Source organism: Leuciscus leuciscus, assembly GCF_965113295.1.
Source record: "Leuciscus leuciscus genome assembly, chromosome: 20".
Taxonomy (NCBI): Eukaryota; Metazoa; Chordata; class Actinopteri; order Cypriniformes; family Leuciscidae; genus Leuciscus; species Leuciscus leuciscus.
Window position 1 is genome coordinate 16431834 of NC_138744.1, and position 17088 is coordinate 16448921.

Consider the following 17088-nt stretch of genomic DNA (forward strand, 5'->3'; position numbering starts at 1 on the left):
ATCAGTTGTAATAAATGTGAAAACTGTGCCCATATCAACTGTTTTTGTCACAACAGAGATTTACTTATAAGTACTCTAAGCAGCTAAATGAAGTAGTTATAGCAGAATAACACAGAATTGTTAGTGGTGTTATTTTAGTATTATTTATATTATAGCCTAGTATTTAACAACATATTAAGTTTTAATTTTTATATTTTAGTTTAAGTAATTTTGTTATGTGCTTTTGTCATTTTAATTTAATTTAATTATATTTCTATTTAGCTTTATTTTTAGTAATTGTAATATGCTTTATTCAGATAAACGATTTTAATCATTTGAAATTCCATTGCATTCATTGGCAAAAGTAACTGAAATTATCACAAATATATGTTAAACATATTATTATAATTATTATTTAATTATAATAAGTATGTTTTATACAATAGGCTATAATACACCAAATTATGCTTTTGAATGTCGCCTTATATGTTAGGTTGTTAGTTAGCCTTTATGTATTATTAAGCATGATATGTGAGAGTCTAAGTCACAATTTCAATCCAACAAAACCCACAGCCTGTCTTAGCTCAATACTTAGTTAATATGGGTTAAGAAGAAATGCTTTTATTAAATGTGAAGTATTTCCTGCCCCTGCTCACGAGCCCCGTTCATATACGCCATGTATTTCCGCTAGCCCCCCCTTTTCGGCTGCTGCTCCACTGTCGCCAACATGCCTGTAAGTGCGTGCTATTACAATCAAGTCCATTTAAAACGTAATCACACTTGGTATGTGGATTTCATCGCATCGATTGATCAGGGGAGGCTTTTGTCTTCATGATCTTACAGGCCACGTTAAATTAATTTCACATATTTTGAGGTTAAAACTTAATAGAAAAGGGCGAAGCGCGTGCTATGTGTTTAGGAACGACAAGATGGCCGCGTGCATGCGTTAGAAACTCGTGGAGAGCATCGCGCTTCTCATACAAATAAAACCGTCACTATTATATGTAGTTGAGATTTAGTAAATAAAAATACGTTAAATAGAATTCATACGTGTGGATGTGCCTCATATAGTTTGTTAGGCGGAAGTGTGTCATGAATCAGATCATCCTTTGTAGTGGCGGTGTTGACAATCAGCTGATCAGCTCTATCATCAAGCTTATGCTATTGTTAGTTATGTAAACAACGCTTTTTTCCCCTGTACAACGTTTACACGAGTGCTCATATTGTATTATCGTTGTAGCTGAGTTAAAATGCCATAACATGGCTGCGTTCTGCACTCTTGAAAATAAAGGTTCTTTATTGTCATTGGTGGTTCCATGAAGAACATTTAACAACCATAACTTGCCATTGCATAAAAGGTTCTTAAAAAGTATTATTAATGTTCTTCACACAAATTTTTTTTCTTTTAAGAACTGTTCACTGAAGGGTTCTTTGGGGAACCTAAAATGTTTATTTTTATATATATATATAGCATCACTGTGACAATCTGCTTTTGAAACTTTTATTTCTAAGAGTTTTGAATAATTCTATCATGACTGAGATTCTCTAGGCCAGTTGGCAAAAGTGATTGACACATCTCTCATCACTTTCAGCTCGCGAAGGACTTGTTGCACCCAACGCCAGAGGAGGAGAAGAGAAGACACAAGAAGAAGCGTCTCGTACAGAGTCCCAACTCTTATTTTATGGATGTCAAATGCCCAGGTAACATCTGCAGCCTTGGTGCTCTGTGTAAACAAGCAGGTCCACTATGAGACATTGGTTCTCATGGGGAACAGGACAAAAATTATCATCAGCTTTGTTGTGGGAGTATTTTTCCCGTAGGGATTTTTTAAAAGTCTTTATTTATGAGTAATAAGCCATGAACCAAACCAACCACCTATGAGGTGAATCGCAAGAATACAGAGTTTGATTTGAAGCAAAGTAGTATTCGACAAAAATAAAGGTACAAAACCGTGTACTTAACAGCTTTAATGAGGGAAATAACTACAATGACATGGAGCATCGTGAGTGACAATCAAAATAAAAATTCTGTATGAGCTATTTATTTGTGTATAAAATAACACAGAAAAATTGTGTATTACAGTATGTTTGAAATTATTCGCCATTCTCTCTTTGCAGGCTGTTATAAGATCACTACGGTGTTCAGTCACGCACAGACGGTGGTCTTATGTGTAGGATGCTCTACAGTGCTGTGCCAGCCTACCGGAGGAAAGGCACGCCTCACAGAAGGTATCGCCAGTGCACAGACACCAAAGCATGAAAGAACCTAGTTTATCAATCTAGTGGTCGCACGGATTCTTGATGATAATCTCATAAGCAGAATCTCACAGTGGGATTTTCTTCATTCCTGCAGCAGAGCATTCAGAACATGTCACACTAACACATTAAAATACAGCCTTCAGAAGATGACTAATGAATTCATGTTTTCGTGTGGGAGAAGTATGGCTAGAAATTCACTCATAGATCAGAGATACACACACATGCGCTTGTAAATGTAGCAGCGCCATGGCAACACGCCGACACAGACCAACCTAGTGTTTCCCACTTGATCATTGTTCTCTTCTTGAGCTGAAGCTTGATTGGTGAAACTCGCTGCCCTGCTGGCGCACAGTTCAGAAGAAAGCCAATGAGTCAGTGGCAGATTTCTGTCTCAATGATTCAACACTATCTAATTGTTTGGTTCCCTGTCCAAAAAATAGACATATGTTCTATTATTTAAAAATGTTTAATTACTACTTTAAAGCACAAATTTATAAAAACCAAGCGATTTTATAATTTTTTTGAGAATTTTGCAGCAGCTAACAATTATTTTGAGAATTTTTAAAGAGAAACAAATGTACATCTTAAGCAATGTTCTTGGCCAAACTGTGTAAATTGAAGGCTATATATATATATATATAAATATGAATGTATTTCTGTTTGTCGCACTCTTGCTCTGTTGAAGTCTTTGAAGTTCAAAAGCCCTGTCAGGATGATCCGTTTTTCAAAATGAAACGACTTGCTTGAATTTCTAACATTTATAGATAAGAAAATAACTGTGAAATGTAAGCAATGCATTGGTGAAAACACCTCAAGCGCATTAAAGCACTCGCTAGCAACTAACATACAATGATATGCTTATGACCTTGTTTAAAACGTTTAAGCGTCTTGGACACCTTTTCCTTGCTCTGCTTTTTCAAAGTGCTTTTTTTTTTTCATAGAAATGCATTTTCTGCTACTGTGAAGTGTGACGAAATATAGAATTAGTTTTTGACTGAATTGTTTCTCTGTTAACAGGATGCTCGTTCAGGAGAAAGCAGCACTAGTCTCTCATTAACCAGTATGCAAGGATGAGGGAGACCACGGGAGGAGAGACAGGATTGGCCACTCCACAGGGATTTCAGTGACTCCGCCCACAACGAGGCAGTGTTTCTTATCTATAATGAGATGAAAGCTAAACCGAGAAGAATGCTGGAAAACTGTCAAAGTGCTGTCTGAACACAGAGCGTGTGAGGTGTATAACCACCAAACCTGTCTCTCTCCCTCTCTTTAAATAAAGATTCATTTTTCATTTATGTATGTGTGTTGTGGTAGATCATTTGCCAGCCAATCTGCATTTTCACCGCTACATAAATACAATGGCCTGGTTTCACAGACAGGGCTTGGATTAAGCCTTAGTTTAATTAGGACATTTAAGTAGCTTTTATAAATGTTCCTTAAAAAAAAATATTACTGATGAACATCTTGAGACAAAACAAGAGCACAATTTTTTTTTTTATGTCGGTGCAAATTGCTTTCAATAGGCTTAAGCTTTGTCTGTGAAACTAGGGGGAAATGTAAGAAATTCAGCTTGATGAGGTTTCGTGTCATGCTTGCCTGTTCACTTGATCTCATCACAAGGTAATACAAATATTTTTTTCTGAAAATATTGTCTGTTGTTTAGATGGGTGACATTCAGATTGTACACATGTAACTATAGCATTATAAACTATTCATCTAAAGTGTGGGGTCAATAAGATGTTTTTAATATTTTCTCTTACTATAAAATGTGTTTATTTAAAATGTTATGTATTCCTGTGATGATAAAGCTGATTTTTCAGCATCATTACTCCAGTCCAAAGTGTCGCATGATCCTTCAAAAATCATGTTGATTTGCTGCATTTCTTTGAAAACAGTTGTGCTGCTTGATATTTTTATAATACTTTTTTTTCTTCTTGATTCTTTGAATAATGTAAGTTGAAAAGAACGGCGTTTATTTGGAATAAAAGTATTTTGTAACATTATACATTTCTTTAGTCACTTTTGATAAATGTAATGAATTCATGCTGAATATACATTTCTTTAAAAAAATCTTATTGACCCCAAACTTTAAAGTAAAAATAGTCTGAAAATGAGAAATGATACTCTTCAGGAACCTTAAGTGGTTTGCACGTTTTTACTGCTGAACTGTAGATTGAACCATGACTAGCATCTTAACCCATTGTAACAAAACTTTCAAGTACATGGTTCTTTCATTTATGACAGAGAGAATAACATAACGGAGGTGCAGTAAGTTAGTTAGTATTCCAGAGCCACTGTTTTCTCAGCAGGACTTTTTGTGTTCGCAGTGATGGTGGGATCCTCAGATAGAAATATTTGTTGTCCTCTTCTGAAAGAAAGTTAGAAAACATTGATTAAAAAAATAAGCATATCAGTCTCGCACTTTTAAATCATAATAAGCAAATGTTGGTGCATTTAGAAAATAGGTTCGATTTCATGCTAACTTTAACATAAAAGTACTGAGTGCACCTTTAATGTAAAGCGGCTCTATCAAATAAAATGTGAGGGGGTGTCATGCACCTCCTTGAGGTCAAACACACCTTTATTAGAGGGTCTGAGGACTGCAGGTACAGTCTGTGTGAGAGACAGCATGGTATTGTACGCTGTGGAAATTGAACACATTTAAGAGAATATAAGATGTGCAGGGCCTGAAGTCGGACAGCACTGAATCACTGGACAGCAAACATATTCAGTGTTGCTGAAAGTTAAAACTCTTATGTGTGACCCTACCTATGAAAAGTGCAGCGGTGGTGGCCAGTACAGCAAAAAGAGCAAATATCAAAATGAACAAAAGCCCCAAATTTGCTCCAAGGTGACCTGAACATACAAATAAAAGCACTGTAGTCGTTACAGAAACAAAGATGTCTGTTACACTACAGTTCAAAAGTTTGTGGTTGGAAAGATCTTTTTAATGCTTTTAAAAGTTTCTTGCTCACCAAGGCTGCATTTATTTATTTAAAAATACAGTAATATTTTGAAATATTATTGCAAATGAAAATAACAGTTTTCTATTGTAATATATTTTACAATGATTTATTATTGCGATGGCAAAGCTGAATTTGCTCAATGAAAATGCTCAAGAAACATCTCGTATTATTATTATCAATGTTCAAAATAGTTGTGCTGCTTACAGGGGCATCACTATTTGCACTATTTTCAGGAATCCTTTGTAACATCACAAATGTATTTACGGTCACTTTTCAGTTTAATACATCCTTGCTGAATGAAAGTTTTAATTTCTTAAAAAAAAAAAAAAAAATCTTACTAACCCCCAAACTGTTGAATGGTAGCGTAGAATATTGCAAGAAGTGTGTTTGTTGCGCTCTAACCTGACTCCTGGCTGTCCATCACTCTAGTCACCATCACGAAGTGTGTTTGTGGAGAAAGGTCTGTATTCAGGGTAATGATTGCAGTAGACAGGAAATGTGATGCTGAATAGACTCTAATGAGGAGGAGGGTGGGGTCTTCATCTGACCGGACCGGATCAGACAGCACAATGTCTGTTGTGTCTGACTGAACCTAATTAGATAAGAGTGAAGAAATAAGAAACTGAAAAGTCATTTAATTTCAAATGCATTTTAAAAACAATTAATTCAGTCAAGCAGTATAAGGATTTCTCCCATGATCCCTCTCATTCTCACCCTCAGTGCACTGAGCATGTCTGTGGTGCCAAACACTGTGATTTCAGCCACAGGCTGCTGGGAGGAAAGTTTGATCTTGGTGACAGGACAATGGAACGCTGGCACATACTGGAGCCAAATGGAAGATTGAAAAGAAGGGGGAGAGGCAGGAAGCGACGGCAGGGCAGCTGGGGCTGATTGAGTCTGCAGACAGGCAGACAGATAGATGGAGACAGGCAGAGTGGACAGAAGATGGAGGATGGAGTCTGACTGGGGCTGCACAGAGATCCTGCAGCTGTACAGAGCTGAAACAGGACATGACAAGACAGGTCAACTATAAAGGCTAGCTTCATGGTTAAAATAATAACATTTAAAAAAATAAATACATATTTTTTATTGAAGGATGGTTTAAACATGTTACCAAGTTTGAAAATGTGTTCATGTGTGCTCATAGGATTAGGATTAGCAAGGATTTATCAAATTGATACTTCAATTGTTTTTTGAATTATTAAAACACAGTTGGAATCTCTCAGACGCTAAGCATAACAGGAGGCTTTAAAAAAAAGTCTGCATCTTAAAAGTATTTTAGGTTTTGTAAAACTTGTTCCACCTGTGTCTGTATTGTAGAAGGGTGTTGCGTGAAAGATATCCTGCAGTATTCTTATCTCTAGGTAGGGGGCACCAAAGTGTAAAGAGCACAGTAGCTCTGCCTCAGGATGTAGTTTCTCCTCTATGACCTCCCACTGGTCTAGATTGCATTGAGCTACCATGCAGAAACAAAGAGAAAGACTCACAACCTCATATTCCATCTGCACAGACATTCATCCAAGTCTCTGAAAGTGAAAATCCTGCCCGGATCCAAGATCTAGGAAGATCAGATAGAGTTGAGATAATGAAGATGCGCAAGTAAAACTTCCCACCCACCACTTGTTTTAATTGTACTTATTAAACAGTTAGAGATAATCACCACTGAGAATCATTTGTAGTCAAAGGATTAAAGGGGATCTGTGGATCCTCCAGCTGGAAATAAATATTTGGATTATAATCCCTTTATTTCTTTAATCTCTAAATCTAAATATCCCTCATTATTCTTTAATAATCTTTACGCAATCGGATTAATGGCATGTCAGACGTTTTGTGTACACTGGCCTTCCTGAATCTCACGTGGAGGTGAAAGGAGTCACCTATGTTGGCAGCAGAGGTGTTGAGATCCACTCTGACTGTGTATTCTGAAGCTTCGGGCCAGTTAGTGAGGAGCCTATCAGCAGGAAGAATGATCACAGGAATGGACGCAGACTCCACTGTTACCTGCATGACACCACCAGAGTCTTTGAAATCAAAACATTCACAATGATTCACCATTGTCAACTACAATTTATATACAGCTTCGCTGTATATAAGGTAAGGGGGAATAGAGCTATTATGTCACAAAATATGAGGACACTTATGTAATACCACAGAGGCACTGATTACCTCTCTGAAGGTTTGCTGCCCATCCTCTAGCCTGTAGTAAACCACTACCGTCCCAGAATTCTTTGCAAATGCCACTCCAGTCTCAGAGTTAATTTGAAGGATCTGACTTGATGACACATCCCATCTCCCTCGCCGACCTTTAAAGAGGAAAAACCAAATGCAAAAACGATCTATACTCTAATGCTCAAAGTATACTTCGGTTTTTATGCGTACACAAGGGTATGCGTACAGCATGCATGACATACACACAGCCAGACTTTTCTAACCATGCATATTCTGTACGTTCAGCTTAAATTTGCACCTTAATTGTTAGTTTGTCTTGTGTACTTTGACATGGATGTGGACTTTAAACGTAACTTTAATCATAAAATAAACCTAAACAACAAAACGAAACGAGCAGCAACGGCCGACTGCGGCATATAAACATAATTAAAACAGCAATGTGAAATGTCCCAGGCTTTCGGCCACGCCCTGCTTTATATCACAATAACGTTATTAAAATGTATTACATTAGTTCATCCATGAACATGGTTTCTGCCTGAGTCCCGAGCTTTCCATCAGCTGTGGAGTTGAACTCCCATGATTCCACGCTCATTCACGGCATCATCAAGCTACGCTTTTGTTATTGTTTTGAAAAAGTGACCTCTAGTGGTGAAACTTACATACTGTGCTTTTAAGCGCATGTTTTTGCACACAGGAGTATACTTTGAAAGGCTACACGCTCAGCCGTGAGCATACATAAAGTGTTCACATCAAAAATGGAGTATACTTTGGACTTTATGAAGGGTTTGTTTACGAAAACTAAAACCAGTGCTCTGCTTGCTAGTAACCTACTGATTTACCCTGCTGGTCTGTAATGGGACAGCTGAAACAGATGATATCCCCAGAGCGCAGGAATCCTGGGGGCTCTGAGATGGCAGGCACCACAAACAGAGTGGTGTAATCGCTCAGAAAAGGGTTTATAGGGTCTCCCTGCACCCTCAAAACAGTCAGACCAGGTGACACCGTCTGAACCAGAAACGACTGATTGTCTTTGTCAACTATCAGTTGCACCAGGTCATCTCTGAGACAGAAAAAAAGAGATTAGACCTCTACTGAAAGTACTTGGAGACACACAAACATGTATATCTGTATAATTGCCTGTTAGTGGTGACCAGTGTTTGCATATTATGGGAGTGGAATTGTTGTCCCATGTTGTCATAATATAGAGCTTTGATATGGATGCTCCATCCCAGAGGGTAGGCAGGAAGGGCTCGCTCATCATCACTGTTCACGGATGACACAGTCAAAACACGTACAAACCACACTGTTGACACCTAAGGAAGGAAAAAGGTTGACATGAGGATCTAAAATGAGGGTTACTTATGGTAATAATTATCATGATGAACACTCACCTTCACACTGATCAACAGTGTTTGGTTGATACCACAAATGTCCATGGCAAAAACCTCCAAAAGAGCCACCCCTGTATCAGGTCCTGTTCTCAACAACCCTTGATCATCAACAGTGACAAGCCCTGCCCCTGAGACACACCGGCTAAAGGTGTAACGGACTGGACAGACTGAGTCTCTGAAAACACACGTTTTAAAACCTGTGTGATGTTACCTAGTCAAGCGTTGGACTAAACAGCAAAATAGTTGTGGTTGTTTCTGAGATTATATGAAACCAACCAGGATCTTCAGACAATTCTTCAGTAAAATTTAGGGGGGGAAATATGTAAATGTAATTTTGATCAGGCAATGATATGGAACAGATTTGATGGAGTGGGTGCTAAAATATTTTTTTCAAGCTGGGCAAAAAATAAAAAAATAAAAACAAATTTCTGACATGAAACAGGCATACAAACTCACTTATTGCTCTGCAGGGTGTACTGAGAAAGGGGAGACATGAGGATGGAACCTAGGGTTCCTGTTGTTAATTGCATCTCTTCAAACACCTGAGAAAAGAGGGAGAACAAAAGAGAAGAGATACACTTAGAGAAAAATAAATAAATTTAGAGAAAACAAGTTGTTTCTTCCCTATAGTGACGTTTATCTGAGTGAAACAGCTTCTCGAATAAAAAATGTTGGGTGGGACTTGACTGGATGGTTGTTGTTTCTATTGATGTCATGTGAGTGACAGGATGTCCCACCCTCGCTAGTAAACATGTTATCAGAGAAGAGATGTTGTTGCAAGAGGGAGAGGAAGTTATTTTGATTTAAGATTATGAGGCCGCATGAATAAAAAAAAAATGATGTGCACGAATAAATCATTAATAATAAATGCTGCAACATTCCATTGTTTATTTTGACTTTATGGCGACTTTAAATATTATTCATCCATTAACTCATTCTTGAGTATTTTAAACATCCAGAAATCTGTTTTGCTGATTAGCCTTGTTAAATCTGTTTGACTAAAATAATCTGTGATGAATTATGTATTCTGAGATTGTGTGGGTTACAGTACATTGTTATTATTTTATTTTATTAAACCTAATTATAAAAACAAGCCTCTACAGTATGATTTTATATTACAGTACAGAACACTTTTATCTCAGAAGATCAAGGAAAATCTGCTTCCTCATGATGTGACTCCTATAAATAGCTTGTCATTGGTGGTTCTTTGTGGAAGATGTATTTACCAGAATATGTATCTCGTCAGTGAGATGATCAGATAATGAAGTGTTGCTGGTGTGCATTTCTTCGAGCTGCACACACACTTTGAGGCTGGTCCTGCCTGGAGCTTCGGCTCTCACTAGCACAGAGTAACTGTGAGAGGGAGACACACTAACGCCCACCTAAAACAGACAGCAAAATGAACAAACGTTAGTGTTCATACAAGTCAGTTTAAGCTGTGTGTGTGCATCTCACCTGTGCATGCCTGGGTTTGATCTCCAGCACACACGGTTTGCTCAGACTCCAGTGGAACCTGAGGCCAGACTCGACACTACCCAGAGAGAGAGGGTTCTGACCGCTGTCCCTCCCCATCACGTAAACCGGCATCTAAAAGGAAAGATTCATCCAAACCCCTCCTTATACATGCAGCAAAAAAACATGGCTGCACACAATAATAATGAGCATGAGAAGGACAAACCTCTGTTCCTACAGATAGAGTAACTAAAGGAGCCTGTATCCTCACTGCTGTCAGGTTAAACACCTCCACTTCATCCTGATCACGTCACATACAGTTAAATCGCAATTATTAGGTTTATGTGAAAGCATTATACCTTTATAGGCGGCTGCATATATGGGAAAAAAAATTCTAACAAAAGCTTTCTCAGCTGTTTTTTGTAGTATTAGGTGTCCTTAATAACATACTAAAAGTTTACCAAAGTTTGACCACTAGAAAGGTGTAATTTTCAAGATGGCGTCCAAGATAGGCAGGAAGCCCTTAAAAAGTCCTAAATCCTTCATTATTTGACCTAGCCAAGTAATTTTGTTGCCTAACTCCATGTTTTCTGGGTCTATGAATCTATTGGACTTGTCTAAATTGCACTGACATGATTACATACTTATGGAATACATAATTTCGTGAGATTACTGTAAGGTTTTATCTTTGTTTGGGGTGAACCAGAGATGTAAACGTTTTAGCCAATGTCATGTAACTCCTACTCAGTACGTGTTTTTGGACACATGGCCTTTTTTTGCTAAAACACAGACTTGACATTCAATGTAAAAGTTTTTGCACCCAAAAGTAACTTAAATTGGGAGTTGTATAACTTTGATCATATACAACTCTGAATTAGCCCAAACAGAGACGTGTGTGAACCCTCTAAAACGGTCAATAATTTCAATTTGAATAAGATAATACATATGTAATGCATATAACTATAAAGGTGGCAGTATGCTAAACCTCAGGTTAAACCTCAGGTTTATACTAAACCTCAGATAAAATTCAGGTAAACCTTCAGACTTGAACCGCGGTTTCTTCAGCCGCTACTTCCTCCTCCCAAAGAAGGATGGAGTCTGCGCCCCAATTTGGACCTGCGTCGTCTGAATTTTTCCCTTTACAAAGGGAAGTTCAAGATGCTGACGTTGAAAACTATTCTGGTGCAGATTCGAACAGGGGACTGGTTCGTCACCGTGGACCTGAAGGACGCCTAATACCACATCCAGGTCATTCCACGGCACAGGAAGTTCTTCCGGTTCACCTTTGGGGGAAAGATGTACCAGTATCAGGTCCTTCCATTTGGTCTAGCTCTGGCTCCGCGGACGTTCTCCAAGTGCATGGATGCAGCTCTGGCCCCCTTGAGGCTCCAGGGCATCAGTGTGCTAAATTATCTAGACGACTGGCTCATTCCAGAGAGTTGGTGTGTCGTCACAGGGACATCCTTCTCCACCACCTCCGGTCTCTTGGTCTCAGGTTAAATACTCAGAAGAGTGTCTTAACTCCTCAGCAGACCACTTTCCTGGGTGTCTTTCTCGATTCTCTCTCAATGTAGGCCCGTCTGGCCCCTGCTTGAGTTTCCAGTCTCCGTGCGTGCTTGGCTCGTTTCATGCTCGGTGGGCATATGTAGCGGTGGGCATATGTCGTAGGATTCTTGGGCTCATGGCAGCAGCCTCTCCTGTGCTGCCCTTGGGTCTCCTTCATATGAGACCATTCCTGTGGTGGATGAAACTCAGGGGCATCCACCATTCTTGGTCTGCCTTCCGCCTGCTGAGATTGTCGCGCAGTTGCCTTTGCGCTCTTTCGAGGTGGAAAGACTCCCCCTTTTTACTTCAGGGGGTCAAGATGGGTGTAGTTTGCCGTCGCCAGGTTGTCACGACAGACGCCTCTTTGACTGGTTGGGGTGCGATCTTTGAGGGCAGACTAGCGTGCGTTGTTTGGACGGGCAAGCTTCTCTCGTGGCACATAAATTGCTTCGAGTTGCAAGCCGTCTTTCTGGCCCTGGATCATTTTCTCCCGGCCCTGATGGGCTGTAATGTCATTGTCAGGACGGACAACATGGCAGTGGTGGCCCATTTTTTGCCAGGGAGGCTCACGGTTTCGCACCCTCGACAGGCATGCGTACCGTGCGCCTCCTCCTTTGGGCTCAAGACAGGTCTTTCGCTGGGAGCAGTTCACGTTCCAGGGGACCTGAACGTCGCAGCGGACTTTCTGTCGAGACAGAAGCTCAAGTCGGGGGAATGGATGTTGCACTGCCAAACAGTGGCTCAAATTTGGAGCATGTTCAGCGAGGCAGAGGTGGACCTCTTTGCATCGCAGAGCTCAACACAGTGCCCCCTGTGGTTTTCCGTGTCTCATCCGACACCTCTGGGGATAGATGCCCTCGCTCATCTGTGGCCGGAGTTGAGACTGTATGTATTCCCTCTGGTCAAGCTAATCCCTGCAGTCCTTTGCAGAGTGAAGGAGTGTGGAATCCGCCTCCTTCTGGTAGCCCCATTCTGGCCATCCCAGACATGGTTCTCGGAACTGAGCTCCCTGGTGGAGGGGTCCCCTTGGCAGATTCCTATCAGGAGAGATCTGCTGTCTCAGCTCCAGGGCAGGATTTGGCATCCTTGACCCGAGATATGGAGGCTGTGGGTGTGGCTGATAAGAGGCAATCGCTAGCGACAGTGGCGTCTGGTCTTCCCGCTGATGTTCAGGAGAACATTGATAATGCTCGTGTGCCTTCTACTAGACGGCTGTATTACTCTAAGTGGAAGGTTTTTGAGTCTTGGTGTTCGGCTCATGCAGTGAACCCCGTCAGCTGCCCGGTCGGTTCAGTGCTGGAATTCCTGCAGGATAAATTTGTGGCTGGAGCTGCTGCTACCACCTTGAGAGATTATGTTGAGGCTATCGTTGTGGCGCATGTCGTCTCAGTTGTTCGTATGCTTTGGGGCTGGCCGCCGAGGGCTCGCCGCCTCTAAGCACAGGATATCTCACTGGGTGAGAGACGCAATTTCCCTGGCTTATGAGGTGCAGAAGCTTCCTTTACCTCTGGGCGTTAAAGCTCGCTCTACTAGGAGTATCGCGTCCTCCCAGGCTCTTTTCAAGGGAGTTACTTTAGAGGATATTTGTGGCAGGTCGGTCCTCTCCGCACACTTTTATTTAGTTGTACTTAGGTTTTACAACTTGGATTTAGATGCGGGCCCTGGTTCCCGGGTTCTTTCTGTATGAACTGGTCATCTAGGTCGTAGTTGAGTCTGGTCTGGTTAAAAAACAAAAAAATTATAGGAAAGTTCCTTGTTGGGCCAGATTCGGCAGCGGTTAGCTTGGCTTGTGTGGTATATCGTTCCCATTGCTTCATCTCTACGCAGCGTCGAGTGAACCTATGAAAGAGAACGTCTCAGGTTACTTGCGTAACCCATGTTGTCTGAATAGGGAACGAGACGCTGCGTTAACTGCCAAGCTCCTCTTGCTGCCGAAGGAGCTTCTTCTTCATTGGTGGAAAATCTGAGGAGCTGATGGCACGTTTACTGTATAAGAGTGAGTGAAGTAGCCCTGCCGAGGAGGAGCCCACGCCATCAGCCAATGAATTGGCATAATTCTATACGGGTTCATATAATCAGCACATGCCTTCACGTGGCAGCCCTGTTTTGACTAATTTTACAGTACCACGTCATGTTCTAATGAATTTATTCTTTATTGGAATCAAACGAATGGTTATGAACCACAGAATCCACCAACACTAGGCAAAATGATACGAGTAAGTAGAAATATGCAATTACTTAAGGGAAATTGTACTTATTTTTCACATAAATATGCTTGTAACCAATTGCTTTAATATATAATTGTACTTGTAATCACTTATCCATCTTGCAAATATGCTAATTAGAATATTACATGGCCCAAACATGTAGCAGGCACCAGTATTCCTGGTCTAGGAGGAATACAAAGGAGTAATGGTCATTTTAAGGACCCGACGGCCGCCATTTTGAAAATGAGGCCTTTCTTGGAGTCAAACTTTGGTAAACTTTTAGTATGTTTTTAAGTACATATGATACTACTGTAAACCACTGAGAAACCTTTTGTTAGAATTTTTTTGGGGTCAAGCCATATTTGCAGCTGACTATTAAGGGTGTATTCACACTTAGTAGGTTTGGTTTGATTAACATGAACTCTGGTGCTAGAGACCCACCTTTTCTCTTGTGCATTTTGACTGAAATATGAATGCCACACTGACCAAAGACATCTAAATGAAGCATTGTTTTGTATATTCGGTAAGTTCTGACGCAAAGTATATGTCATAAAAGCGTTTTTTAGTGTGTGTGTATTTTTTTTTGTTTTGTTTTTTGTTAAAAATCAGTGTAAACACTAAGCAAACCAGTACTAAATGTATAATTTTCTTTTTTGGCCAAGACAAAAAGAACCAAGAGAGAACCAAACTACAAATGTGAACACACCCTTAGAAATGTGTACATTTATTATAGTAAAATTTTAATACAATTAAAATAATAAATAAGACCATGTAAGCGCATGATGTGTGTGTGTATGAGAACAGATGTTAGTGACAGTAGTGGTTACAGCATTTAATTAAGGCGGAATGGGATGAAGGTTGGATTAGCTGCAGTAGGTAAGTAGTTAGGCCTATTAATTATTAATCCTGGGTGCCATGGAAATGGAAAATTAAATCATGCATATATGTTTGCTCCTGAGTCATCTTTATAAATATGTGATTAAGGGACATTTCAAATGGAACATTTTTTGGTGTGTTTAAAGAGATAGTTCCCTCCAAAATGAACATTCTGTCATTAATTACAAGCGAACATGCTTGCGACATGAATGATGAATGTTTAAATGTGAATAAAAGCCTAAATTCATTAAGTTCATTATATTAAGCGACCGTGTCTCTTCAGAAAATTTTAACTAAAACGCTTAATTCATATGGATTAGTTTTACGATCTATTAATGAACTTTTTGAAGCGTCAAAGTGGTAGTTGTGTAGCTGTCAATGGAGAAGACAGAAAGCTCTCAGATTTCATCAATAAGATCTTCATTTGTGTTCCGAAGATGAACAAAAGTGTTATGGGTTTGGAATGACATGAGGGTGAGTAATTACTGACAGATTTTTCATTTTTAGGTGAACTATCCCTTTAAAAACAAAACACAGTAGTAGAATGAAAAAAAAAAGTCTTGAGATGCAACAGTCAAACACGTCTGTCTAGCACATGTTTACATAGAAAACCTATGGAAAAGCAGCACAGTGGAATGCAAAAATGCAAGACATGGGACAGAGAAATGAAAGAGCATAAAGGCGTGTTGAACTTGTTCACAGTGGAATGCAAAAAAATTTTCTGTGTGAACGGACCCTACAACTACTGCCACAGGTATGTGGTCGTCTGTGTAAATAATACTTTTTATGTATGGCCTCACATCGCAGGAAATCTATTAGAAATCCATGTGTGTGCTACCTGTACAAAGGTAAGCGGTGCTTCTGTATCTTGTGTCTGGACAGCTCCTCTGAGTTTGACCACACCCACTGCCATACCTCTGACCAGTCCAGTCTCTGTTACCACGGCAATAGAGCTGTCACTCACGGAGAACCTGACGCTGGACTGAGGATGAGGCCCTCCCTCCAATTTAACCTGAACATCAAATACATCTTTATACTCAAAAATGCATTTTTGAGGAAACTAACATATGGTTTGGTGCATCCTGTCACACCCACCTGTCGCACACTTCCAACTGCCAGAGTGAGTTTACTGGGCTGCAGACTGAATGGAGGGTAAATTTCCATATTATTGTGGGAGGAGCTTATAACACGCCCATGACCGTCCACTGCTGAGAGGTGGAGAGTGATCACGCCCACTGCCAGGCCTGTCACATGGAACCCCACGCTGTACTCGTCCACGGGCCCCGCCTCCCTGTAAGCATACAGTAAAATACAATTCAAAAGCCATCTGTTTTAACTATAATTTCTATGTGAAAGAACTAATGACAGAAATAAAAAATGAATATATTCAAATAATTTGAAAATAAAATGGAAATACCCCATATGTGTATACAATTTATTTGTAATTCACACTGAAACTTTACAATAAAAATGACTCCTATAGCAGTTATTTCTTTAAATTTCATATCATTTTAATTGTATTTCCATAACTTCAAACTGAATTAGAATCCTATATTCTGTTTACTACTTCAGTTTAGATTCAGTTATGCATCCTTATTCAATTCTAAGCCACTTGCATCACTCCTTACAAATTTTACAGCACCTCACCAACACCTCAACTCCAGCATATCTATTCCTTTATATGCTGTATTAGATATTACATACTCTTTATTAAGAAGTCATAGGACAGAATTTAGAGATTGAACCCTTCCATTATGGGCAGCAAACATTTATCTCATGCAAATGTGTGTAAATAGTGAAATAGGACTGATACAAAACACATGGTCTGGACTCACTCCACAGAAATGATTGATGAAGAAGGGATAAGCATGAGGTTCATGAGCAACAGGAAATGATGAAGAAACGGTTGATTCTTTGAATCCAGAACACGCACTCGTACTACAGCAGAATGTCTGACCTCAATCTAAAAACCATCAACAAAGGAGACAAAGATTCAGTGAACATGAGATGATAAAAATGTAATACAGTGTAGTAAAATGCCTAAAAGTAATGCAAGAGATGAGGAACGTCTGTCTCCGTCATACAATATTAATGAAGTCAATTTGGAAATCTGTGATGTCAGAGACAAAAATGGAGGCCACAGCAGAATCAGAGGTCAGACAGAGGTCACGAGCCAAAATAGTCGAAGAACCAGACTGAAGTGGTGACACCTGGATAGAAAGATTATAAGTGAACTAGTTATTT

General features: G+C 39.7%; 2 protein-coding genes across 2 annotated transcripts in view; one reads left to right on the plus strand and one right to left on the minus strand.

Annotated features, from left to right (window-relative positions):
• Positions 1-620: 620 nt before the first annotated feature.
• On the plus strand, positions 621-3533 carry rps27.2 (ribosomal protein S27 isoform 2). Its single transcript, XM_082149686.1, has 4 exons — positions 621-712; positions 1572-1680; positions 2098-2208; positions 3256-3533. Exons 1-4 carry the CDS (start codon positions 707-709, stop codon positions 3282-3284), a joined length of 255 nt encoding a protein of 84 aa, XP_082005812.1. The 5' UTR covers positions 621-706; the 3' UTR covers positions 3285-3533.
• An 846-nt stretch (positions 3534-4379) lies between these two features.
• Positions 4380-17088, minus strand: part of LOC309483067 (nuclear pore membrane glycoprotein 210-like) — a gene marked incomplete at its 5' end in the record, with an annotated part of 28044 nt that continues 15335 nt past the window's right edge. Inside the window, 19 exons of the mRNA XM_082148708.1 lie at positions 4380-4606; positions 4818-4880; positions 5008-5094; positions 5607-5796; positions 5919-6202; positions 6508-6660; positions 7082-7205; positions 7371-7507; positions 8213-8433; positions 8511-8686; positions 8765-8939; positions 9221-9306; positions 9991-10146; positions 10220-10351; positions 10443-10517; positions 15683-15856; positions 15940-16135; positions 16680-16807; positions 16929-17054. Coding sequence (XP_082004834.1) covers positions 4512-4606; positions 4818-4880; positions 5008-5094; positions 5607-5796; positions 5919-6202; positions 6508-6660; positions 7082-7205; positions 7371-7507; positions 8213-8433; positions 8511-8686; positions 8765-8939; positions 9221-9306; positions 9991-10146; positions 10220-10351; positions 10443-10517; positions 15683-15856; positions 15940-16135; positions 16680-16807; positions 16929-17054 — 2778 coding nt within the window. The 3' untranslated portion in view covers positions 4380-4511. The remainder of the gene's footprint in view (positions 4607-4817; positions 4881-5007; positions 5095-5606; positions 5797-5918; positions 6203-6507; positions 6661-7081; positions 7206-7370; positions 7508-8212; positions 8434-8510; positions 8687-8764; positions 8940-9220; positions 9307-9990; positions 10147-10219; positions 10352-10442; positions 10518-15682; positions 15857-15939; positions 16136-16679; positions 16808-16928; positions 17055-17088) is intronic.

Coding starts and splice junctions, on each gene's coding strand:
- rps27.2 (XM_082149686.1), top strand. Junction 1,681..2,097: donor TATGGATGTCAAATGCCCAG/GTAACATCTGCA, acceptor CTCTCTTTGCAG/GCTGTTATAAGATCACTACG. Junction 2,209..3,255: donor AAAGGCACGCCTCACAGAAG/GTATCGCCAGTG, acceptor CTCTGTTAACAG/GATGCTCGTTCAGGAGAAAG.